This window comes from Littorina saxatilis, linkage group LG13 (assembly GCF_037325665.1).
Source record: "Littorina saxatilis isolate snail1 linkage group LG13, US_GU_Lsax_2.0, whole genome shotgun sequence".
In the NCBI taxonomy this organism is placed as follows: domain Eukaryota; kingdom Metazoa; phylum Mollusca; class Gastropoda; order Littorinimorpha; family Littorinidae; genus Littorina; species Littorina saxatilis.
In genome coordinates, this window is record NC_090257.1 from 6,693,286 (window position 1) to 6,717,941 (window position 24,656).

Below are 24,656 nucleotides of genomic sequence, written 5' to 3' on the forward strand. Positions count from 1 at the left end.
ATGGGATATACAGATTACAACACTCGTGGTTTTTTATATGGCTTGTATTTCAGTCAAGACCCAGCGGGAATATCAATCGAGAGACACTCGCCAGAGGCTCGTGTCTCCCGATGATATTCATCCGCTGGGTCTTGACTGAAATACAAGCCATATAAAAAACCACTCGTGTTGTAACCTATACATATATTGACTTTGTCTCTGATTTTTCTAGTGCAATACTTTATTGATGTTTTAAAGTCAGCAATAAAACATGCATACGTGTACATTGAATGCTTATTCCTCTCCGTGTTTGGCATATTTCTGAGAGTTAATTCAACGCATGCCTTTCTTTTGGGGGGACAGAGGTACACATGGCATAGAACAAGGTCCCCAAGGATTGAAACACACACACACACACACACACACACACACACACACAAGCAAGTACGCATGTGCGTTCACACACACACAAAAACACAAACAAACAAACAAAAACAAGCATGCAAACCAACAATGAAATGAACGAACGAAACAAGATACACGCATCTATGGTGGGCTTATCTTAAACATACATTCCTTCTTGTGCAGAGACTTAGTTAAGTGTACTACGACTGTACCACCATCCGTCATGCAGACACCTTTAGTAGTTATGTAATAACCATTTTAGTGTCTGGTTAGCGGCTGTCAAATAAGCCCCGTGAAAGAAATTTCGATCCAAAAATATGCCGGGTTCCAGATAGCTGGTATCAGTCTTGCAGCGGTCGGGACACATAATTATGTTCAGACACACCAACACACATAAATGTTGACGGGAGTGGGATTCGAACCAACGTCTTGGGAGTTGACAGTGTTGACAGAGAGAGAGAGACAGACAGACAGACAGAGACAGAGAGAAAGAGAGAGACACACACACAGACAGAGAAAAAGAAAAAGGCCAATATTATGGCTGCGATATATCTATTTGCAACGAGCAAGTAAAGTTAGAGAACTGTATTAAAATCACTCAAACTCAAACACAAACTCTATGCAGTAATTACAAACATATGTCTATATCAAAGAAATAGTTTTATTCACTTCTGTGAAAATTAGACAGATAGAGGTATAAAAATTAGGCGGCTTCAAGAATAGCACAAGGAAAGAGAGAATGCTTACTGTCTTCATACAGGGTGACCCCAAAAAAAGAGTACCCAAACAAAACGTCATAAATTGAACAAAAATAAAGCAATCTTCATAAAATGTATTTACACACACAAGTAGCCTCTGCATGATTTGCACAGAAAATTTTAGCGTTCTAGCTTGTCTTTCAGGAAAGTTATGCTCATTCTACAGAACATACTCCAAATGGCCTCCCCCGGATTTAAATCCTCCAGATTTCTATCTTTGGGGGTTCCTGAAAGACAACGTCTACAGGAACAACCCACAGACAATCGCAGAACTCAAGCGAGCCATCACAACAACCATTCGCGGAATCTCGCAACAGGAGTGTGTGCGGGTGATTGATAACTTTGCGAGGCGAGTTCAAGTTTGCCTGAATCGGCGCGGAGGCCATTTGGAGCATGTTCTGTAGAATGAGCATAACTTTCCTGAAAGACAAGCTAGAACGCTAAAAATTTCTGTGCAAATCATGCAGAGGCTACTTGTGTGTGTAAATAAATTTGATGAAGATTGCTTTATTTTTGTTCAATTTATGACGTTTTGTTTGGGTACTCTTTTGTTTGGGTCACCCTGTATTTCGGACATGATATGGTTTATATGATAATTTGAGTTTTTACGCCCTCACGGCTTTTGGTGAGATACACAAGTGTATGCGTGTCAGTTCAGCCATCTGCACTATGGCAGAATGACCGAGGTCTTTTACGTGCCATTGTGGTGACACTGGGGTGGGATATTAGTAGTTATGTCTCTGGGTCTTCACATAAAGTTGACCCGTGTCCGTCCCGGCCTGAATTCGAACCTGCGACCTTCCGATCACAAGTCCAGTGCTGTACCGGCTGAGCTACCGGCCCCCCCCCCCCCCCCCCCCCCAGAAGAATAGCACAAAAGAAAATCATATCGTAATTTGCATAGCCAAAGCCATCTCCCAACACCAACACCGACCGCACACACACACACACACACGCACACACACACGCAAACACACACATACACATATTCGCTGACATACATCTTTCGCGGCCCAAATGACTCAACAAAACTATTCCACAATCGTAATTCGTATCCGTCTTTCGTCGCTTCCCCACCCTTGTGATCAACGCAGTTACCGATTTTCAACTGTCTGATACAAAGTGCGCAAACTGTAAACTTGAATTGAGGTGCAGTTTCCGCGCAGCTCAACTCGGACGTGTTAGTCAGCTTTCAGTACATTTCGACAAGGGGAGGACTGGTGAGACTGAGGGAAAATGGTGTGTGAGTGTGTGTGTGTGTGTGTGTGTGTGTGTGTTAGTGTGTGTGTTAGAGTATGTGTTAGTTCGTGTGTGCGTGTACATATATACGTACTATGTGTGTGTGTGTGTGTGTGTGCGTGTATGTGTGCGTGTGTGCGTGCGTGTGTATGTGTGCGTGTTTGCGCGCGCGCGCGTGTGTGTTTGTGTGTGTGTATGTGTGTGTGTGTATATGTTTGTGTGTGTGCGTGTGTGCGCGTGCATTCAGTCGTGTGCGCGTGTGTGCATTCTTGTGTGTGTGTGTGGGAGGGGGAGGGGCAGGGGTGGTAGGCTAATGATTAAGGACAGCGTAGAAGGGATGACAGACGAAACTGGGACTAGATAGGCGCAATTAATGATTGCTTATAAAAGGTGACTATACACTCTGTCAATGGCATTCAGCGCAGAAAGTCTTGCCAGCTCCCCGATTAAACGAACGTGCAGACGAGACACCAACAACAATGCAGCGTCTATCACCGTGGACACTTGTCATGGCGGTCATCACGTACGCAGGTAAGACATTCCTGTCATCATTTCTTGCTTTTGTGCAAAACTGTACGTATCTGTTTAAAGAAAAAAGAAGAAAAAAAGAAAAGAAATAAAAAGAGAGAAAAAAAAAAGAAGCGGGTTGGGAAATAGAAGCCCCTATTTTCCAACTAACCCCCTTTGAGACATACGACATAAGACATACGACATAAGACATAAGATTTATTTCAGCCACGTGCATTACACAGGAATATATCTTGCTTTGAGTTCATGCAATACATAGTACATGTAAACACAACAACCAAACAGAGTGCTAACAGAAGTGCATACACACACTCACACTTTCTCTTTTTATATTTAGTCAAGTTTTGACTAAATATTTTAACATCGAGGGGGAATCGAAACGAGGGTCGTGGTGTATGTGCGTGTGTGCGTGTGTGTGTGTGTCTGTGTGTGTGTGTAGAGCGATTCAGACTAAACTACTGGACCGATCTTTATGAAATTTGACATGAGAGTTCCTGGGTGTGAAATCCCCGAACGTTTTTTTCATTTTTTTGATAAATGTCTTTGATGACGTCATATCCGGCTTTTCGTGAAAGTTGAGGCGGCACTGTCACGCCCTCATTTTTCAACCAAATTGGTTGAAATTTTGGTCAAGTAATTTTCGACGAAGCCCGGACTTCGGTATTGCATTTCAGCTTGGTGGCTTAAAAATTAATCAATGACTTTGGTCATTAAAAATCTGAAAATTGTAAAAAAAAATAAAAATTTATAAAACGATCCAAATTTACGTTTATCTTATTCTCCATCATTTGCTGATTCCAAAAACATATAAATATGTTATATTTGGATTAAAAATAAGCTCTGAAAATTAAATATATAAAAATTATTATCAAAATTAAATTGTCCAAATCAATTTAAAAACATTTTCATCTTATTCCTTGTCGGTTCCTGATTCCAAAAACATATAGATATGATATATTTGGATTAAAAACACGCCCAGAAAGTTAAAACAAAGAGAGGTACAGAAAAGCGTGCTATCCTTCTTAGCGCAACTACTACCCCGCTCTTCTTGTCAATTTCACTGCCTTTGCCATGAGCGGTGGACTGACGATGCTACGAGTATACGGTCTTGCTGAAAAATGGCATTGCGTTCAGTTTCATTCTGTGAGTTCGACAGCTACTTGACTAAATATTGTATTTTCGCCTTACGCGACTTGTTTTCTCTTCTAGTTTCATTCCATAGTTTTTCACGAATAAAGAAAGATACCTTCCTTTTAATGTAAGCGATCATATACAATACCTGATATCTGCTCAGGACTGTTTATGCTCACTACCGGCACTCTTGGTTCGAAGACATATTGTGAAAAATTAACAGCTTGGCTGTTTCCTGTGTGGAGTAGTTTCTTTAAATCAATTTTAGAAGATTGTCACAGGTGCCATTTACGAAGTTAATTCAACAACACATTGTCAAGTCAAGTCAAGTCAAGTCAATAATTATTTTAAAAAACCCACCTAGGGTTACATGAATTCTAAAAAAAAATAAATAAATAAAAAATTGCAATAAACACGACAAAAAAGATATGTAATAATGAGAAACAACACTTCAAAGAAACGCGACGGGACAACGATAGCATGTGTACCGTGAGTCGAATAGCATGGTGTGCCATGTTATTGTTCATAGTCCGATTGTTTGGCAACAGATTTTTTTTCTCTCGATATCTTTCCACGAAAGTCACTCTGCACTGATATCAATTACGCACACGCGTGAGAAGCGCGCCTCTTGTTGCTGCTAGCTTTCTATTGGGAGGAAGCGACCAGAATTTCCCAGCAATGGGATAATAGCAAGGTAAGGCAAGGCAAAGGATTTTAGGCCAAAACAAAAAATAGTCTGTTTACGGTAACCCGACCGACCCTATTTTTTTCGCGCAACCCTAGACTTTTTTTGGCATTTGGGAAAAAAAAAAAAAAAAAAATCAACGTAAAACTTTCAGACATACACACGCACACACGCACACACACACACACACACACACACACACACACACACACACACACACACACACACACACACACACACACACACACACACACACACACACACACACGCACAGACAGACAAAGTTACGGTCGCATAGGCTACACTTACGTGAGCCAAATATGGTTTTTTGGAGAAAAAAAAATCCCGACCTACCTACCCTATTTTTTGGGCCTATGTTACCGTAAACAGACCTATTTTGTTTTGGCCTTATTCAAGAAACACCATGGGGGTACATGAAAAAACAAAAAAACAAAAAACAAAACAAGAAGAGAGAAATACAAACCGTTTCAACATATACATAAGCTCATTCCGATAAAGACAAAAAACAAACCAACAACACAAAACCATAAGGATTTTATAACTTCAAACATAGAGATTCATACAGTGGTTATATTTATATATATGCATGTGTATAATTATATCATTCCGAAAACAAAACAACAACTGATTATATCCTTTTACAGTACCAGCATCCATTTAGAATTCTTTTAAAGTACATAAATAAGCCTGACAAAGAGCCACGACAAAGCAAATCCTGTTTCTAATTTTTTTTAAAAAGTCCTCTGGTATGGTTAATTCAGTTGTTACTTTGTTTCTGGTGACATTTAGTCGTCCCTTTCATTAAAATGTTATTTGACACTCATTGAGAAGGACAGACTAGATGACAGACAAGTGCACGGGAATAATTCAGGTGATGAAAGAGTCTACAACGAAATAGCTTTTTGTACCTAGACAGCTCTAACAATCAGATTTTTTGTTTGTTTGTTTGCTTAACGCCCAGCCGACCACGAAGGGCCATATCAGGGCGGTGCTGTTTTGACATATACGTGCGCCACACACAAGACAGAAGTCGCAGCACAGGCTTCATGTCTCACCCAGTCACATTATTCTGACACCGGACCAACCAGTCCTAGTACTAACCCCATATTGCCAGACGCCAGGCGGAGCAGCCACTAGATTGCCAATTTTAAAGTCTTAGGTATGACCCGGCCGGGGTTCGAACCCACGACCTCCCGATCACGGGGCGGACGCCTTACCACTAGGCCAACCGTGCCGGTAACAATCAGATACGTGTCCTGCAAATTCAAGGCTCACTGTCTTTATCGTCATATACAGGGTGACCCCAAAACAATGCAACCCATAAAAATGCGAATAACTTCTGCACCTGTAAAACAAACTACTTTATATTTAGTGTACACTAACTGCACAGCCATGTTATGCATTACCATCTCACTACGTTTCAATTGTATAGGTTAAGTGATCTGATTTTGGTGCTGCATTATAATGGGTTGCATTTTTGGGGGTCACCCTGTATGTGATACAAATCCCTTTTATGAATTCAGAAAACCACTCTGGTGACATTAGATGACGGAATGAGCTCCAAAAGTGTGCATTTTGGTCATTTGGTCGAAGAAAAAAACCAACATGTCCTCTTTTGCAATTTTCGGCGAGCTTTGCCAGGATTTGCGTACTCAAAATGGCCACGCCGATGGGTTTTCCTCTGAATCAAATGTAAATAAAACGTATCTTTTTCTAAATCATTCCGTGACACAAATAGCAGCTCACCTGATTTACGCAAATTAGAAACTTAGATTGTACCAGACGAACTGTAGAACGCTATTGTAATCAAAGGAAAAACAAACACAAATAAAACACGAATGAAGGCAAGAAGAAAGAGAGAAAAGAAAAACAAGAGGCGAAGCCTTCAAGGCTCACGTAAGAAATCGACAAAAAGTAACACAAACTCAATCACTCCGTCACACATACACACACACACACACACACACACACACACACACACACACACACACACACACACACACACACACACACACACACACACACACACACACACACACACACACACACACACACACACACACACACACAGAAAGAGCATGGGTGAAACTGTGCAAGAAAGCGAGACACTAGATCTAGATCTGTCTGTCTGCATGTAGCCTACTTACAGGGACACGACTGCCAACTAGTCTCGACCCGCTCAAAATAACAATGACCGAGACTTTCAGTACTTCCTTCGCGTGACGTCTAACCCTCTTACGTCATAATGTGACGTCAATGTAATGTGACGTCTTCAAATGTTAGAGTTTCTACCACAGACATACACACGCACGCACGCACATACGCACGCACGCACGCACGCACGCACAGACAGACAAAGTTACGATCGCATAGGCTACACTTATGTGAGCCAACAATACAAAAACAACACCCCCCCTCCCCAGATGGACAAACGAATGTAACTGAAAGACTGCAAAACTAATAACAAACGCATTAAACTAACAATTCTTTTTTCACTTTCAGGTGCTCACTCCCTTGAAAAACGAAGTCCTCATTACACTATTGAGACAAGAGTTATTGTAGACTCACATGCCTTCAACAGGTAAACACTACATCATTTGTCCTTTTTATGTTTGAAAAAACCCATCGTTTTTTTAATGTAATTTGTTTGCTGAATCAAATCATGTTTTCGTTTGATGTTTTAAAAAACATTTACACTGAAAACTGAAGTGTTCAACTTTTGAACACACTTTGTGTGAAATACAAAACAATCCTACTGACAAAAGTAGCACACATGGTAAACACTAAATAGTGTTTATCACGTGCTCTACTTTTGCTGGTAGAATTACATATTGCTATTTCATATGTTACGTGCATTTCCATTGGTCAATTGGGCAAAACTGAGCTCAGTGCAAAAGTGATATCGACGACATTTCTGTCGATATCAGTTTTGATATCGACGACCTCTTTATTGCTTCCCCACTTCAAAAACAAAAACACCTAAATTTAAAAACAAACAAATATATATAAAAATGTAATGATCCCAGAATTTAGTTGAGCAAGTGACTAAAGACTTTTTGAAAGAAAAGACATTTTGAAATACTGAAAAGTACAAGAAAAGAGTGAACAAAAAGAAATAATAATCAGAGGGAGGGATATGGAACAGCCAAAAACTGAGACAAATACTTTTGTAATTTCTTTACAGTAAATACAAAATGTCCAGAGAATTAGCAATATATCTAACATTGACTGACTGTGTGATGATATCTTCTGCTATTGGTCTGTTTCGACAGTGATATGAAAATCTCGACCTCCGGTCTCGAGTTTGATATCACTGTCTCAACAGACCATAGCAGAAGATATCATCACACAGTCCGTCAATATTGGGTAATAATAACTCACACAGTCTTCACAACTGGTTACAAGAAAAGTTTTCAAAAGTGGAACTAGAGGAAGTATATATCAGCACAATATTAATTATGGCCACCATTTGCATTTCAGATTTTCCAAAATATCTACTTCCTCTTGCAGATAATCAGAACCAACCATACGTTCACGGGTACATAACGATGTAGACCAACTGTTGCGGTGATACCATCCCCAAAGCCAGGTTCCAATTAGTTACAGGTTGTACATTAATTGGAAACAAGTCGCGCAAGACGAAAATACAACATTTAGTCAAGTAGCTGTCGAACTCACAGAATGAAACTGAACGCAATGCAACGCAGCAAGACCGTATACTCGTAGCATCGTCGGTCCACCGCTCGCGGCATAGGCAGTGAAATTGACAAGAAGAGCGGTTTAGTAGTTGCGCTGAGAAGGATAGCACGCTTTTCTGTACCTCTCTTCGTTTTAACTTTCTGAGCGTGTTTTTAATCCAAACATATCATATCAGTATGTTTTTGGAATCAGAAACCGACAAGGAATAAGATGAAAGTGTTTTTAAATTGATTTGGAAAATTTAATTTTGAAAATAATTTTTATATATTTAATTTTCAGAGCTTGTTTTTAATACAAATATAACATATTTATATGTTTTTGGAATCAGCAAATGATGCAGAATAAGATAAACGTAAATTTGGATCGTTTTATAAAAAAAAAATTTTATTACAATTTTCAGATTTTTAATGACCAAAGTCATTAATTAATTTTTAAGCCACCACGCTGAAATGCAATACCGAAGTCCGGGCTTCGTCGAAGATTACTTGACCAAAATTTCAACCAATTTGGTTGAAAAATGAGGGCGTGACAGTGCCGCCTCAACTTTCACGAAAAGCCGGATATGACGTCATCAAAGACATTTATCAAAAAAATGAAAAAAGTCTGGGGATATCATACCCAGGAACTCTCATGTCAAATTTCATAAAGATCGGTCCAGTAATTTGCTCTACACGCACGCACGCACGCACACACACACACACACACACACACACACACACACACACACACACACACACACACACACACACACACACACACACACACACACACACATACACCACGACCCTCGTCTCGATTCCCCCCTCTATGTTAAAACATTTAGTCCTAACTTGACTAAATGTAAAAACACACACCAATTACTTAATTCATTATCGACTATCACGTGTTTGATCCAGTTATGCAGAGTGAGCCTCATATCAAAGGAACGGACCGCAACGGTACAAACATCAAGAGTACTGGTCAAGAAACAAAGACGCTCGAAGCAATTGAAAACTGTGACTTTTGTACGTAACAGTGTAGCTTACTTTCACCTTAAAAATGACGTTAACCCAAAAGCTTTCTTTTTCAGCTGGAAGACCAGACTAGGGTCTTCTGACGCCGACATTAAAACCACCATGGAGAAATACGTCAACTCAACGTTTAATGACGTAAGCGTTGACACTCTGGTAATTTCGGTTGGGAGAAAACACTAAACTAACGATCAAGGTGTGTTTGTTAGAAAGGGTAGTAAAGGCTATGTGGAATTCAGAATTATGTTTTCTACTAGCTGCTTTATCAAATGGCACCAAACGACGTGTCTTTGCATAAAAACGCAGTTGCTAGAGATGTTTATGTTCTTTACTAACTTTCTTTCTTTCTTTATTTGGTGTTTAACGTCGTTTTCAACCACGAAGGTTATATCGCGACGAGGGAAAGGGGGGAGATGGGATAGGGGAAAGGGGGGGGGGGGGGAGATGGGATAGAGCCACTTGTTAAGTGTTTCCTGTTCACAAAAGCACCAATCAAAAAATTGCTCCAGGGGCTTGCAACGTAGTACAATATATGACCTTTCTGGGAGAATGCAAGCTTCCAGTACAAAGGACCAAACATTTCTTACATACTGCTTGACTAAAATCTTCACAAACATTGACTATATTCTATACAAGAACCACTTAACAAGGGTAAAAGGAGAAACAGAATCCGTTAGTCGCCTCATACGACATGCGGGGTGCAGAGAAATAAGGATGTGGAAAAGAAGACTTTTGGTAAGTGAAATAAAGGTGATGGATCCAGTCAGGTAGAAATAAGACAACAAGAAAAGAATGTTCTTTACTAGGCACTTCAGGAAATAGCATGAGGCCAAACACAAAATAATGGTTTAGGGTCACGTGACCAAAAAAGATAGGGTCGGTAGGTCGGCTTTGTTTTTTCTTTTTCTTTTTTTCTTCTTAAAGTCGATAAAAAAGGAGGTTACTTACTTTAGTCTTAGTATGGTTCGCAAAATGTGCCAACAGTTTTTGTTTTTTTGAGAAATGAAACTAAAGTTTTAGGGTCGGCGGGAAAAAAATAGGGTCGGTCGGGTTACCCTAAACCAACATATATTTTTATTTGGCCTGATACAACCTATCTCCGATTATCTAGCTTCAACAATCATCACCTCCAATCAAGGTAACTTTGGGTAACAACTGCAACAGCTGTTGTTACTGCTACCTCTGATGCGACTACAGTAACTGCATGCTTCTACTATTGCTGTTGCTTTTGTTGCAGTTATGACTATTACAAACCGAAAAAAACAATAACTTTGATGAAATGTTGTCCCAAACTATTCTGTTTACTATTCTTTCGTCCTGTCCCATTGCCGATTTCAAGCTGAATTCCATACTCAACGGACTGTCTCAAGCTGGGATCAACATGGATGCACGAATTGTCAGCATCGAATTTGTCACGGTACGTATGATTAAAATCCATCTGTTGCTTAAAGGCACAGTAAGCCTCCCGTAAACCATCACAGATACTGTCAGGCTTTTACACACAGTACAAACACCCTTCCATTTGAACGCTCACCAAACGGGAACATCCTAGGTGCCGTACGTAAAGAGCGAGCAATTTTTACAGAATTAATTTTGCGCCGATTGCTCAGAGACAATCGGACCGTGGTGCGTTTTGGCGCTAGACCTAACTTTTAAAATCTAAATAATAAATTGACAGCTTGTTACACAAACATTCTTAAATCATAAAAGAATTATTTTTTCATCAAGACAAGATCAGTACAATTCGAAGTTTTGAAAGTTTGAAAAAAGAAAAGCCCGGAAGCAGGATCACGCAAAGTCGTGGTTCTTGTAGCAGACGACGGTTTAGAGGCATCGCCAGTTCCTCTGAACAGTCAAAAGCCATCGCTAGAGTTCTTGTGAACCACAGCCGTTTGTTTCGTGCATAGTGAGAGGTACATAATAACGTGCTATTGCAGATAAGCTCACATCTAGTCGCATTCAAATTACTAACTGACGACTACATTGTGAAAAAGGGAAACTGGATCACACGGGTTTACGATGGCTCAGGGGTAAGATAAACCACGCAAAAATAAATTCTTTGAAAATTGCTCGCTCTTTACGGAGGGCACCTAGGATGTTCCCGTTTGGTGAGCGTTCAAATGGAAGGGTGTTTGTACTGTGTGTAAAAGCCTGACAGTGTCTGTGATGGTTTACGGGAGGCTTACTGTGCCTTTAATCCCTTTGTTGCTTTCTCTTAGTTTTTGTTTTTTTTTGGGGGGGGGGGGGGGGGGGTAGGTCTTTTGACATATATGGCCAGTGGAAGTGACGAGAATGTTTATGTGAGTGCTTGTGAGGAGTGCGTGAACTTTGGTGTGCACCTTACCTCTCTTAAATGTTAAAATGGCGATAATTAAACTAGGTAAAAGAAAATCCTAGCACTTCTGTACGAATATTCCGTTATTTAATGACGAAGAATGTATTTTTGTGCACTGTAGATATGAATGTAAAAGAAAATGATATTTTGAACAAAAATTCCAGCTACTTATCAACATATCATCCACACTTTTTTCAACAGGAGAACATCTTATCCTCAAACGCCGGAACTGCGGATTCTGATCAGGTTTTGAACACGTTTGAGCAGTGGCTATCCTCAAACATCTACTCCAGTGTGGACCACACCATGCTATTGACTGGGTAATTTAAAGGTCCTTGTCTACATTTGTATACAGAAAATGACATTTGACCATTAAAATGCTGAGTCTATTCCCTAAAAATATAAAAATACACCCCCCCCCCCTTCGATCAGAAAGGACGAAGCCAGGGTAGCCGTTTGAAAATGCATTGTAGTATTCCAGCGCAGTAGGATATCCTTATTTGGCAAATGCCGAGGGCAAAAATCCTCTCGAATACCATGCATTTCGTTCGTTTAAAAAAATCGTGGACAGCGCTCCAATACCCAGTGTCAAAAACGGTTGCTGTGATTGTGTGGGTGTGGCTGTCAGGCAAGTGACTTGAATTTGGTTGGTCGACAATTATAGGCAAAGAACATGGTCCAACACATGGCAGACATAAACATTGGAAGTGACACGTACCACTTCCCCAAAATAAAACCTTTTTGTACATATTTTTTGTTGTTCCTATAACTTTTCCCCCATGCTTCATTCACGACTTTAACGTTTTAGCGAAATTTAACGGTGGGATTATTGAAAAAAAAGCAAAAATGTAGACGAGGACCTTTAAAGCACAATTCTTCCCGTGTAAATAGTTCGTCTAATCGTCCCAGACCTGGCCAGACTTTCACATGGAATAGAAGACCAATCCTCTGCTTGGTCACATACCAAGGGGATGTAGCTCAGTCGGTAGCGCGCTGGATTTGTATCCAGTTGGCCGCTGTCAGCGTGAGTTCGTCCCCACGTTCGGCGAGAGATTTATTTCTCAGAGTCAACTTTGTGTGCAGACTCTCCTCGGTGTCCGAACACCCCCCGTGTGTATACGCAAGCACAAGACCAAGTGCGCACGAAAAAGATCCTGTAATCCATGTCAGAGTTCGGTGGGTTATAGAAACACGAAAATACCCAGCATGCTTCCTCCGAAAACGGCGTATGGCTGCCTAAATGGCGGGGTAAAAAACGGTCATACACGTAAAATTCCACTCGTGCAAAAAACACGAGTGTACGTGGGAGTTTGAGCCCACGAACGCAGAAGAAGAAGAAGTCACATACCAAAAATGAACCGCGTTGGTGCTATCTGTGCGCAGCGGAAATTTGTCTGTCAGTTAATTTGGTGAAAGACGCCAGTGGCTCAATCAAACAATTCCATCTCACCGCATGAAGCAGTCTGGGATTTGATCTTTGATCCAGTTGTGACAGGGGAGGCTACCGCTCCTTTCACAGCAGACTATGCACACGAGTTGTTGGCCTTTAAAGTCAACACCGGTGAGTTGTGGAATTCTGTTTGTGATGGGGTCTGGTGGTTTCCGATTGTCTGTATGTTCATGGAAACCTTCGGGTTTGCATAACAGTTTTTATAGGGCTAAGAAATTGGCCCTAACATTTTCAATCCTGTTTGATTGCACTTCGCTTCCCGAGGTGATCGTAGTGTTTCGGCACTCGGTTACACAGTTATGCAGAGTGAGCCTTATATCAAAGGAACGGACCACAACGGTACGGAAATCAAGAGTACTGGTCAAGACACAAAGACGCACGGAGCAATTGAAGACGCAAGTGGCTTAACCAAACAATTCCAATTCACCGCATGAAGCAGTCTGGGATTTGATCTTTGGTATGTGACCAAGTGGAGGGATGATCATAATTATGCCATGTAAAAGCCTGACCTGGTGTACACGATCGAATAGACCGCAACAGACCTCTCAGGGGGGTCACGTCTCAGGGGGGTCACGTCAGGGGGGTCACGTCAGGGGGTCACGTCAGGGGGGTCACGTCAGGGGGGTCACGTCAAGGGGGTCATGCGGCCTTAGTCAATGAAGATGAAACAGAAGACGACATGTTCGCCTCAGACCGACAAAAAAGCTTGTCTGTCAAAAAGTCACCAAACATCTTATATTGTCATCAGTTTCACGAGCGAGAGACAGAGACAGACAGACAGACAGACAGACAGACATACAGTCAGACGGAGAATCACAAAGCGAACCAAACATTGTGTTCTTTAATAATCTGCTTATATTTTATGCTATTTTTTGTGTGTAATGGGAATTGATTTTTCCTTTTCCCCCCAGATTGGATCTTACGACAGGTTTATCAAATTCCACAGCAGGTAATTCGAAATCTGTTTGTAAGTCCCTGTCCTTCTGTATCAGTCTGTCTGTCCGTGGGCCTGTCGGTATGTTTATATAACTGTCTCTGTGTCGGTATGTTTATATAACTGTCTCTTTGTCGGTCTCTTTCTGTTTAACAGACACGTGTCACACAGTTTTTACGTTTTTACCCTTGTCCATAGCATTTCAAATAGGATATTTGTCTATCAGTTTTATTCTTACTATGAGATTGAAAGAACTCAGGACTCTCTGTCTGTCTGTCTGTCTGTCTGTCTGTCTGTCTGTCTGCCTGTCTGCCTCTCTCTCTCTATTCTTTTCACGCTGTCTCTGTCTCTGGTCTCCCTCTGTCTCTCTCTCTGTCTCTGTCTTTCTGTCTGTATTTCTGTCTGTCTGTCCGTTTGTTTGTCTGTCTGTCTGTCTCTTCCCTCGCCCCCCCCCCCCCCCCCCGCCCCTTGTTTTTTCTCTCCTAATTAATAGTTATCTGACGCCATTTGTGAGTGTGGAGTTTTTCTCCTCTGCCATTGTTTGCATTTAAAACAAATATAATAAGGTTCCAAATAGGTTCCTCTGCAAACCTTGGGTTAGAATCTAGCTGCGAATAGCAGAGCTAGATTGGCAGCATTATGGCTTAATTTGCTTTGTATCAACTTGATATTCACGGAGCCGATCAGGTTGTTTTTTTTCAATCCTAAAAAACCAAAAGGTCAAATGGACCTGGACTAAAAATATGTATTGGACCAACTGTCCTGCTCTGTCCACTTGGTACGAAAATAGATGGTCAGAAGTCCCCCAGCCAAAAAAACGACCGGAGCGGGGCCAGACCAATGCATGGAATAAAACCAAACCAATAGCCGAAGATCGAGGCCTTGGAACCACAGGCACTCGACACGAGGTGGGCGGGCGGGGCTAATGTCTTGAATGTCACTTAGTTAGGGTGATGGACGGTCGTCTTTACTACAGTTATATAATCATATTAATTATAGTAGTCTTCAGAGCGCGTCAGGCCCCGCCCACTTTGATCCCGTCCCGCTCGTGACGAGTGCCTGTGCTTGCAACAACATTGGCCGATAGGTAACTATATTAGATCTGAGGAGTCCATGTTTGAGTTTCAACCCTGTTATGTGTGTTGTATGATAGTACACACAGCATCTGTAATATGCATACATGAATATATTTTTTATTTCCTAGGAGTATCCGACTTAGCAAAGATGTGTGACGCACAGTCATCCCTATCAGTGGTGGAGGCTTCTCCCAGTGGGGCTGTCATTGTCACTGTGGTGCACGAGCTGGGACATAGGTAACCTTTTTCGGAACGACTGACACGACACTTCTTAACATATATGAACAGTTCATGGTACCTGTGAGCCAAACACCACCCCATCCAAGTTAGGAATTCGTCAACTGTATATTATTAATGCCATTCTTCTTCTTCTTCTTCTGCGTTCGTGGGCTGAAACTCCCACGTACACTCGTGTTTTTTGCACGAGTGGAATTTTACGTGTATGACCGTTTTTTACCCCGCCATTTAGGCAGCCATACGCCGTTTTCGGAGGAAGCATGCTGGATATTTTCGTGTTTCTATTGTGGTAATGTCGGGTGGAAGGACAAGGATATATAGCACAGGCAGAGGAGCATACAAAATAAGACACCGAAGACAGAGGTTGCTTTAACTTATCTTAACTTAACTTTTATTGAAGCAAAAATGTAACTAAAAATAACCACTCAGTTAGCTTATCTAAATCATAAATATTCCACAACAGTTTAGCTAAATTTGGTTGCAACTAGAAACAATGCTATAAGTTATAAAATAGAAACAATAAACAGAACTCTAATACAAGAAATAGCAATGCTTACATCTAACCAGAAATACCAATTATGAATTCTGATATCTACCAGTACCAGAATCAGAAACAAAATATGTATTTAGTGTAATTAAAAGGTGATTATTCTGTAGCAACTATAATTTCTGGTGTGAACCAGAAAGCAGTGAAAAAAAAGGATTATTCTTATTCTGGTAGCAACCAGAAATATAAACTATGAATATAAAACCAGAAATATATAGCTATGGGTTCTGGTGCAAACCAGAAAGCAGTGTAAAGAAGAAGGCAAGATTCTCCTCAGTGAGCACACTTGAAACCTAAACACAAAACTGCTGCTGACGCTAGTCGCGAAACACAAGGGCACGAATTCACAAGTCGCGATAAATTTGGGCAGAGGTCCGACACTTTCACGACAACAACATATGAGCAGCACCCAGCTCACTCGATGATCGGTCTCACTAAACGCGTCTGCTGATATAGCCTAATGCTCTCCCTTTTAAAGGCTGGTCAACCCGATTCCCAATAGCCAATAGGAAAGATACCCGGTGTCAGACAACGGGGGGTGTCGTCTTAAGATTCCTGCCCAATGGAAGGGATCGTTACCGAGGCATGAAGCCGTGTCGGTCGGGTGTCAAGCACCGGAAATATTACAAGTAGTTACACTAGCTGAAGGGGGAAGAAGGGGCCTGTTTGCCGTGCACACCGGATAAAACTCATTAGATTACAACCAGTTACAAAGAAGGGGGAGAGGGGGGGTAAGAGACTAGAACCTTCAAGCTACCTGAATCTTCAATGATTGTACCCTGTCAAAAGAAATGACACCCACTTGACAAACCGCCGTCCAACGATACCCAGACAGCCTGGCGACACATTACATAACGACCGACTAAATCTGAGATAAGAGATTAGAAATGCATCCGGTCGGGGCCTACCCTACGATAGTAAACACACAATAAAGTACAATGCACAAAGACAACCAGGTATTATTTAGTCACTCCTTAGGCACTGATGGTTAGAGGTTACGCTGCTGCTTCTCATCATTTCAAGTTAGGGATTTCCTAGCACAAAGGGCATTATTTAAATGTAAACCCAATGTGACTAGCACACACACACAGGGAATAGCTATAGACAGGGGAGGCAACTGGGTCGGGCAGGAGATAATCACACAAAGAGACGGGGCACAGCACTTGGCTACATCCCCCCCAGCTCTATACCAACCTGCGCCCTCGCAGGGAGCAAGTACAACAGGGGCCTAAGATACAACCTGGAGCTGACTTAAACAGATCATCCAAGGTGACATCTAACAACTAAAACAACAATACAGAAAACAAAACCTCCCTTGCCAACATATTTGTGAAGGCACGCCCAACTCAGAGATATGACACAAGACAACAAGATGCATCGCAGAAAAGGCAGTCAGGAACTCGCTATTAAGCTAAGAGAACCTGAAACACCAAAAAGCTTGTCGTCAGGATCATGGATGCCTCTGACCATTGCTAATCCTGAAATACCCTGAACAACGCCGGAGAACATAACGACCTGAAACCACCAGCACCCTGGGGTGACAACAACAATCTGGTACATACAAACAAACACAGATGTTAATACTAAGTGCTCAAAGAGGGAACCGAAGCAAAAGTAAAATGCAAAACCATAAAACATGTTAAGACAATGCAAAATATGAATTTCACAAACTAAACAAAGTGATAGGTTGAAGTGAATCAGTATGTGTGAGTCTTTTATCTCACTGATGATCCAGGAATTAGCGAGTCCTTGTCTCACAGTAAATGAGAGAAAATGTTGTTGTGAGTCTGTCTCACAGATGTTAAGGCTAATCTAGGTGGCGAGTCTCTGTCTCAGGAATGGCACATGGCCCACATGACAGCAGCACATTGTTTTCCTGACTGTTCACAATAGGCTCATGGCGGGGTTATGACAGCGGCACACTTAATATCTAACCAAGTCCGACTGTTCAAATTAATGTGGCGAGTCTCTGTCTCACGAATGGCACATGGCCCACATGACAGCAGCACATTGTTTTCCTGACTGTTCACAATAGGCTCATGGCGGGGTTATGACAGCGGCACACTTAGAAGAAACACAAGTCCGACTGTTCAAAATTAATATGGCGAGTCTCTGTCTCACGAATGGCACATGGCCCACATGACAGCAGCACATTGTTTTCCTGACTGTTCACAATAGACGCATGGCGGGGTTATGACAGCGGCACACTTATACAAGTCCGACTGTTCAAAATTAATCAGGTTTAGCACATCACTGCTCAGTAGGAAAGCAATCTTTGTCTGATGCGCTGTGAGCGGCGAGGTGCAAGCACAGCAGCTGGAGGAGGGACCAGAGGTTCTGGGTCTCTAGCCAGAGGCTGGGCTGGGACACGTGCTACCTCTGGAACACGAAGCGCTGGGGCTGGAGGTGCCTGGGGCTGAGGAACTGGTGCAGGGGCTGCTGGCTGCACCGGAGGAGGCTGGAGGGGTGGGGGAAAGACTGGGCGTGCCAGGAAGACAGTGCCTCTGTCAGGGAATGTTGAGGTAGCTGGGACAGGGGCAGGTGGGGAAAGGGGTGTCGTAGGGGGTGCGATGGGGACAGCAGCAGGCATGATGTCGTCTCGGCTGAGGGTCTTCTCACCACCCCCAGCGACAGGACGTACGACATACACCTGGGAGCCTGGGTAGGGTCGAGCTGTTACCACATACAGCTCAGACCGCCACTGGTCCTGGATCTTGCTCCTGCCCAGGGTCCGGTTCTTGATGTAGGTGTAGTCACCTACATGGAGGGGGTGATCTGCTGCTTTCTTGTCTGTCTGCTGGCGCCTCTCTTCTGCTGACTTCTTCAAGTGCTGTTTGGCGCGTGCATGGGCTTCTTGGAGTCGCAAGCGGTGCTGCCGAACCCAGTCAGTGGCTCCAGCAGTTGCTTCTCCAGCACGGCCAAGGAGATGGTCGATGGGCAGACGGGGCTCCTGTCCAAAGAGCAGGAAGTGGGGGGAGAAACCAGTGGAGGCGTGCGGCGTCGAGTTGTAGGCCTGGAGCAGCTCAGGCAGGTGTATCGGCCATCGTCCCTTCTTTTCAACAGACAGTGTGCGCAGAAGGTCGTGAAGAGTTCTGTTGAAGCGCTCACACTGTCCGTTTCCTCGCGGGTGATATGGTGTTGTCCTGGACTTGTTGATACCATACATCTCACAGAGGGCCTGGACTACCTTGCCCTCAAAGTCTCTGCCTTGGTCGCTGTGGAGCCTCTCTGGAACACCATATCGCTGAAACCACTCCTGGACCAGCACCTTAGCAACAGTTCCTGCCTCTTGGTTGCGTGTTGGAACCGCGAGGGAGAATTTGGTGAACACGTCCGTGATCACTAGGACGTTCTCCCTGCCGTCTGTGGCAGTCTCCAGCTTGGTGAAGTCCATCGCCACCACTTCAAGGGGGTGACTGGCGAGGAGGTGGCCAGACGTGGTGTGGAGAAAGGGCTTCCGGCCTAGGACGCAGCGTTGGCAGTTTGTGACGTAGCCCTTGACGTCGCTGAACATCCCAGGCCAGTAGACGCGCTGTCTGAGGAGTTCCATGGTCCGATCGTAGCCTTGGTGGCCCATGTTGTCATGCAGGGCAACCAGAACGTCTGGTCGCAGGGAGCTTGGCAGCACCAGCTGCTCGAAGTGGCCGCCTTTGGAGTCTGCCACTCGACGGTAGAGGACCCCTTTCTCCATAAACAGCTTGTTGCGCTGCTGAAGGAGCGTCCGCAGCGGGGGGTCTCTGACATCATGGGGTTTCTCAGGCCAAGACCTGAGGACTGGGCCGATGGTGGCGTCCTCGTCCTGCAATCGCCTGAGGTCCTCGGGGGAGTGATGGGGAAGGGTGTCCGTGGTTGGCTCTGCTGCCTTGAAGCTGACATCAAGGGGCAGTGGTGGCTGTCCATGCACCTCTGGCACTGGATCGAGAGCAGCCCTCTCGCACCACATCTCTTGCTCTGTGGCCAACTCTGGGGGGACAGGGGTAGAGGACTGGTCAGGGAGGGAATCAGGGGGTAGGCGGGACAGGGCATCAGCAGGGTCTTCCCGGGGTGGTAGCGCAATGTGAAGTTGAACTGGGCCAGTTGAGAGGCCCAGCGTTGCTCCAGCGGCCCAAGTTTTGCCGTCTTCAGATAGGTGAGGGGGTTGTTGTCAGTTTTCACCTCAAACTCAGCGCCAAGAAGGTAGTGGCGGAACTTGTCGCATGCGGCCCACTTAAGAGCAAGCAGCTCCAGCTTGAAGCTGCTGTAGTTAGCACAGTTCTTCTCGGTGGGCTTGAGTCTCCTGCTGGCGTAGGCAATGACGCGTTGCTTCCCATCTTGGACTTGGGAGATGATAGCACTGAGTCCATCATGACTGGCATCAGTTTCCAGGATGAACGGCTTCTCATAGTCGGCGTAGCCCAAGACGGGAGCTGTTGTCAGGGCCGACTTCAGGGACTCAAAGGCTGTCTGGTGTCGTTCTGTCCACAGGTGGTGGATGGCTGCCTTCTTCTTCTTGCTTCCTTTGCTGCCTTCTGTCACGAGGTCGTGAAGTGGTCCGGCCAGCTTGGAGAATCCACTGATGAAGCGTCGGTAGTAGCTGGCAAAACCAAGGAAGCTGCGCAGGTCTGTGGTGGTCTTGGGCGGTGGCCAGTTCTGAACAGCCTCAATCTTCCCGGCTTCGCAGCTAATACCGTCCGCTGAAATGGTGTGCCCCAAGTAGACTACCTCTCTTCGCAGAAACTGGCACTTCTCTGGCTTCAGCTTAAGGCCCGTCTCGGTGATGCGCTGGAGGAGGCGCTCAAGGTGCTGCAGGTGCTCGTCGAACGTCTTCGAGTACACTAGTAGGTCGTCCAGGTACACCAGCAGAAACTGGAACTGAAAGTCAGACATGGTTGCCTGCATCAGTCTCTGGAAGGTGGCTGGAGCGGAGATAAGACCCATGGGCATCCTAGTGTACTCAAAGAGGCCGAACGGAGTGCAGAAGGCCGTCTTGTGCTGATCTCTGGGTTCCATGGCAATCTGGTGGTACCCACTCGCCAGATCCAGAGTGGAGAAGTACTGGGCACCGACCAGCGAGTCGAGTGATTCCTGGATGCGGGGAAGCGGATAAGCATCAGGAACTGTCTTTGCGTTGAGACGTCTGTAGTCCACACAGAGCCGGAGACTGCTATCCTTCTTCCTCACCAGCACTACAGGAGCTGCATAAGGGCTGTAGCTCTCTTGGATCACGTTCTGAGCCAACAAGCCCTTAAGGTGATCTTTCACCTCCTGTAGGTGGCAAGGTGGGATGCTGCGGTATGGCTGGGCGACAGGGGCATCGTCAGTGGTGGGGATGCGATGGGTCACCCTGTCAGCGTATCCCAGGTCAGTCTCGCTCTGCACAAACCCGTGCGCAAACTTGTTCAGCAGTTCCTGAAGTTTCTCCCTCTGTCTCCTGGTGCCGTCGAAGTTGGGAGTGGGGACTGGGGGCGGTGAAGGGGAAGTCGTGGTCTCCTGCGTGCTAACCGTGATGCTCTGCGACGACACGTCAAACTTGAGTCCCTCATCGCTCTCCACTGTCTCAATCCTCTCCAAAACCGCTACAGCTGTCCTTTGTCTAAGGGTGCAGTCCACTGCTGAGAGGTTGGCTACCCTCACAAACCTGGCAGAGCCCTGACTGACAAGAGTGGGGACCAGCAGCAAACCACCAGGGAGGGGCGTAGACAGTGGGGACGCAATCAGTAGGCTTGACTGCTGTGGTCCAGTGATCCGCACCGTAGCTACCGAGCCTGCTGGGATCAATGTTGGTCCAGCAACCTTAGCCAGACCTCCTGTGTGCCGTTGTTGGAGCCTGGCTTCCTGGACAGCTACCTGCAGACTAGCCGGCAAGGATGAAGCAGCCACGGCAGGTGTCAATCGCTGGAGAATGTTCATCCCAATGAGCGCAGGCACTTCCCTCTTCTTGCTTCTGGTGCCAGGGTCAGGGGAATTCTTCACCACTAGGAATGGGACGTCCTTGAAGCTGTCGCCAAAGATGGTGACCTCCACCAAGGCCACGCCGGCGTATGGAATCTCCAGTCCATTCGCAGCTCTGAGGGTGAGGAAGTCACAGCTGCAAATGGACGTGTTGCGAAGATTAGCTGTCAGCCACTCCTCAGTGATGGTCGACACCTCGCTCCCAGTGTCGATAAGTGCAGCAACAGTCTTTCCCTGCAGGCTTACTTCTGTCGTGGGACACTTCCCAGTAAGTCCCTGCAGGAAACCCTCGCCCCCCGTTGTCTGGTTATGGACAACGGGGGCAATTAGTTTCCCTGTCGCTGCTGGTGGGAGGGGACATGGGAGTCGGGGCGGGACTGGGCGTTCAGGATCTGCCGTTTCAGCGGGCAGCGAGCCTGAAGATGGCCGTACTTGCTGCACAGCCAGCAGCGGGGTCGGGACGCGGGCAGTTGGTGGGAGGGGTGGTTGAGGGAGAAGTGGGAAGGGTGGTTCTGGGAGGGCTCTGGATAGGCGGGGCGCTGGTTCAGCTCCGTCCGGAGTGCGGCCGTCTGCTTCACCAGCTCAGCTACTTGGTGACGGAGCTCGTCGACCTCTGAGCTCCGGGCTGGTGTAGCAGTCACCTGCTCCGAGCGGACGTCGCAGTCGGCGTCCTCCCTCATCCAACGCAGAGCCTCTGCGCGGACAGCGGCAAAGCCTGCATCTGCGGCCTCCCTCTCCCTGATGAAGCGACGGATGTCCCGCCTGAGTGCTGGAGGCTGCAGCCCATCCACGAACCTGTCGCGGAGTGCCTCATCTGTCACTGTGTCGACTGCAAGGTTGTTGAGCCGCGCCTGCAGGGCATGGAGGGTCTGGGCAAAATTGAGGACCCCCTCATTGTTGCCCTGCCGCCGACTGTGGAAGGTGGACAGCATCGCCGACTTGGTCCGGTGGTCTCCAAAGCTCTCCTGCAGGGCAGTGAGCACCAGATCCGCCGTCGCGGTGTCAGCAGGCGGACGACCGGTGACCTCCCTCCGCGCGGCGCCTTCGAGGGACTGGATCATCCACTCGGCGGACTCTCCTCCCAGGTTCTCCAAGGCGTAGTGGTGGATGATGCGTCGCGCTTCCCTGGCAAAATCCTCCAGGTCACAGCCCTCGCTGTCGCCGGTGAAGAGGGGGAGCTTGGGTGGGCGCACAGCCTGCCAGCGTTGTCGCGCAGCGTCGCGGGCAGCCTGGTCAGCCATCTTGGTGTCTACCTTACACTGCTTTCTGGTATTATTAAGATTTTAAAGTTACTGGTGCCTATGCTCCTCTAATCCTGCTCCGCAAGCGCCAGATGTGGGAATGTCGGGTGGAAGGACAAGGATATATAGCACAGGCAGAGGAGCATACAAAATAAGACACCGAAGACAGAGGTTGCTTTAACTTATCTTAACTTAACTTTTATTGAAGCAAAATGTAACTAAAAATAACCACTCAGTTAGCTTATCTAAATCATAAATATTCCACAACAGTTTAGCTAAATTTGGTTGCAACTAGAAACAATGCTATAAGTTATAAAATAGAAACAATAAACAGAACTCTAATACAAGAAATAGCAATGCTTACATCTAACCAGAAATACCAATTATGAATTCTGATATCTACCAGTACCAGAATCAGAAACAAAATATGTATTTAGTGTAATTAAAAGGTGATTATTCTGTAGCAACTATAATTTCTGGTGTGAACCAGAAAGCAGTGTAAAAAAAGGATTATTCTTATTCTGGTAGCAACCAGGAATATAAACTATGAATATAAAACCAGAAATATATAGCTATGGGTTCTGGTGCAAACCAGAAAGCAGTGTAAAGAAGAAGGCAAGATTCTCCTCAGTGAGCACACTTGAAACCTAAACACAAAACTGCTGCTGACGCTAGTCGCGAAACACAAGGGCACGAATTCACAAGTCGCGATAAATTTGGGCAGAGGTTCGACACTTTCACGACAACAACATATGAGCAGCACACAGCTCAGTATATCACAAATCGCGTCTGCTGATATAGCCTAATGCTCTCCCTTTTAAAGGCTGGTCAACTCCGATTCCCAATAGCCAATAGGAAAGATACCCGGTGTCAGACAACGGGGGGTGTCGTCTTAAGATTCCTGCCCAATGGAAGGGATCGTTACCGAGGCATGAAGCCGTGTCGGTCGGGTGTCAAGCACCGGAAATATTACAAGTAGTTACACTAGCTGAAGGGGGAAGAAGGGGCCTGTTTGCCGTGCACACCGGATAAAACTCATTAGATTACAACCAGTTACAAAGAAGGGGGAGAGGGGGGGTAAGAGACTAAAACCTCCTGGCATATTCAATGATTGTACCCTGTCAAAAGAAATGACACCCACTTGACAAACCGCCGTCCAACGATACCCAGACAGCCTGGCGACACATTACATAACGACCGACTAAATCTGAGATAAGAGATTAGAAATGCATCCGGTCGGGGCCTACCCTACGATAGTAAACACACAATAAAGTACAATGCACAAAGACAACCAGGTATTATTTAGTCACTCCTTAGGCACTGATGGTTAGAGGTTACGCTGCTGCTTCTCATCATTTCAAGTTAGGGATTTCCTAGCACAAAGGGCATTATTTAAATGTAAACCCAATGTGGCTAGCACACACACAGAGGGAATAGCTATAGACAGGGG

At 45.0% G+C, this 24,656-nt stretch overlaps 1 protein-coding gene across 1 annotated transcript in view; it reads left to right on the forward strand.

Annotated features, from left to right (window-relative positions):
* The first annotated feature begins 2,732 nt into the window (after nt 1-2,732).
* The window catches only part of LOC138946356 (metalloprotease mig-17-like), a 42,972-nt gene continuing 21,048 nt past the window's right edge, over nt 2,733-24,656 (forward strand). Inside the window, exons 1-7 of the mRNA XM_070317929.1 lie at nt 2,733-2,912; nt 7,249-7,327; nt 9,515-9,593; nt 10,795-10,872; nt 11,992-12,110; nt 14,152-14,189; nt 15,379-15,487. Coding sequence (XP_070174030.1) covers nt 2,861-2,912; nt 7,249-7,327; nt 9,515-9,593; nt 10,795-10,872; nt 11,992-12,110; nt 14,152-14,189; nt 15,379-15,487 — 554 coding nt within the window. The 5' untranslated portion in view covers nt 2,733-2,860. The remainder of the gene's footprint in view (nt 2,913-7,248; nt 7,328-9,514; nt 9,594-10,794; nt 10,873-11,991; nt 12,111-14,151; nt 14,190-15,378; nt 15,488-24,656) is intronic.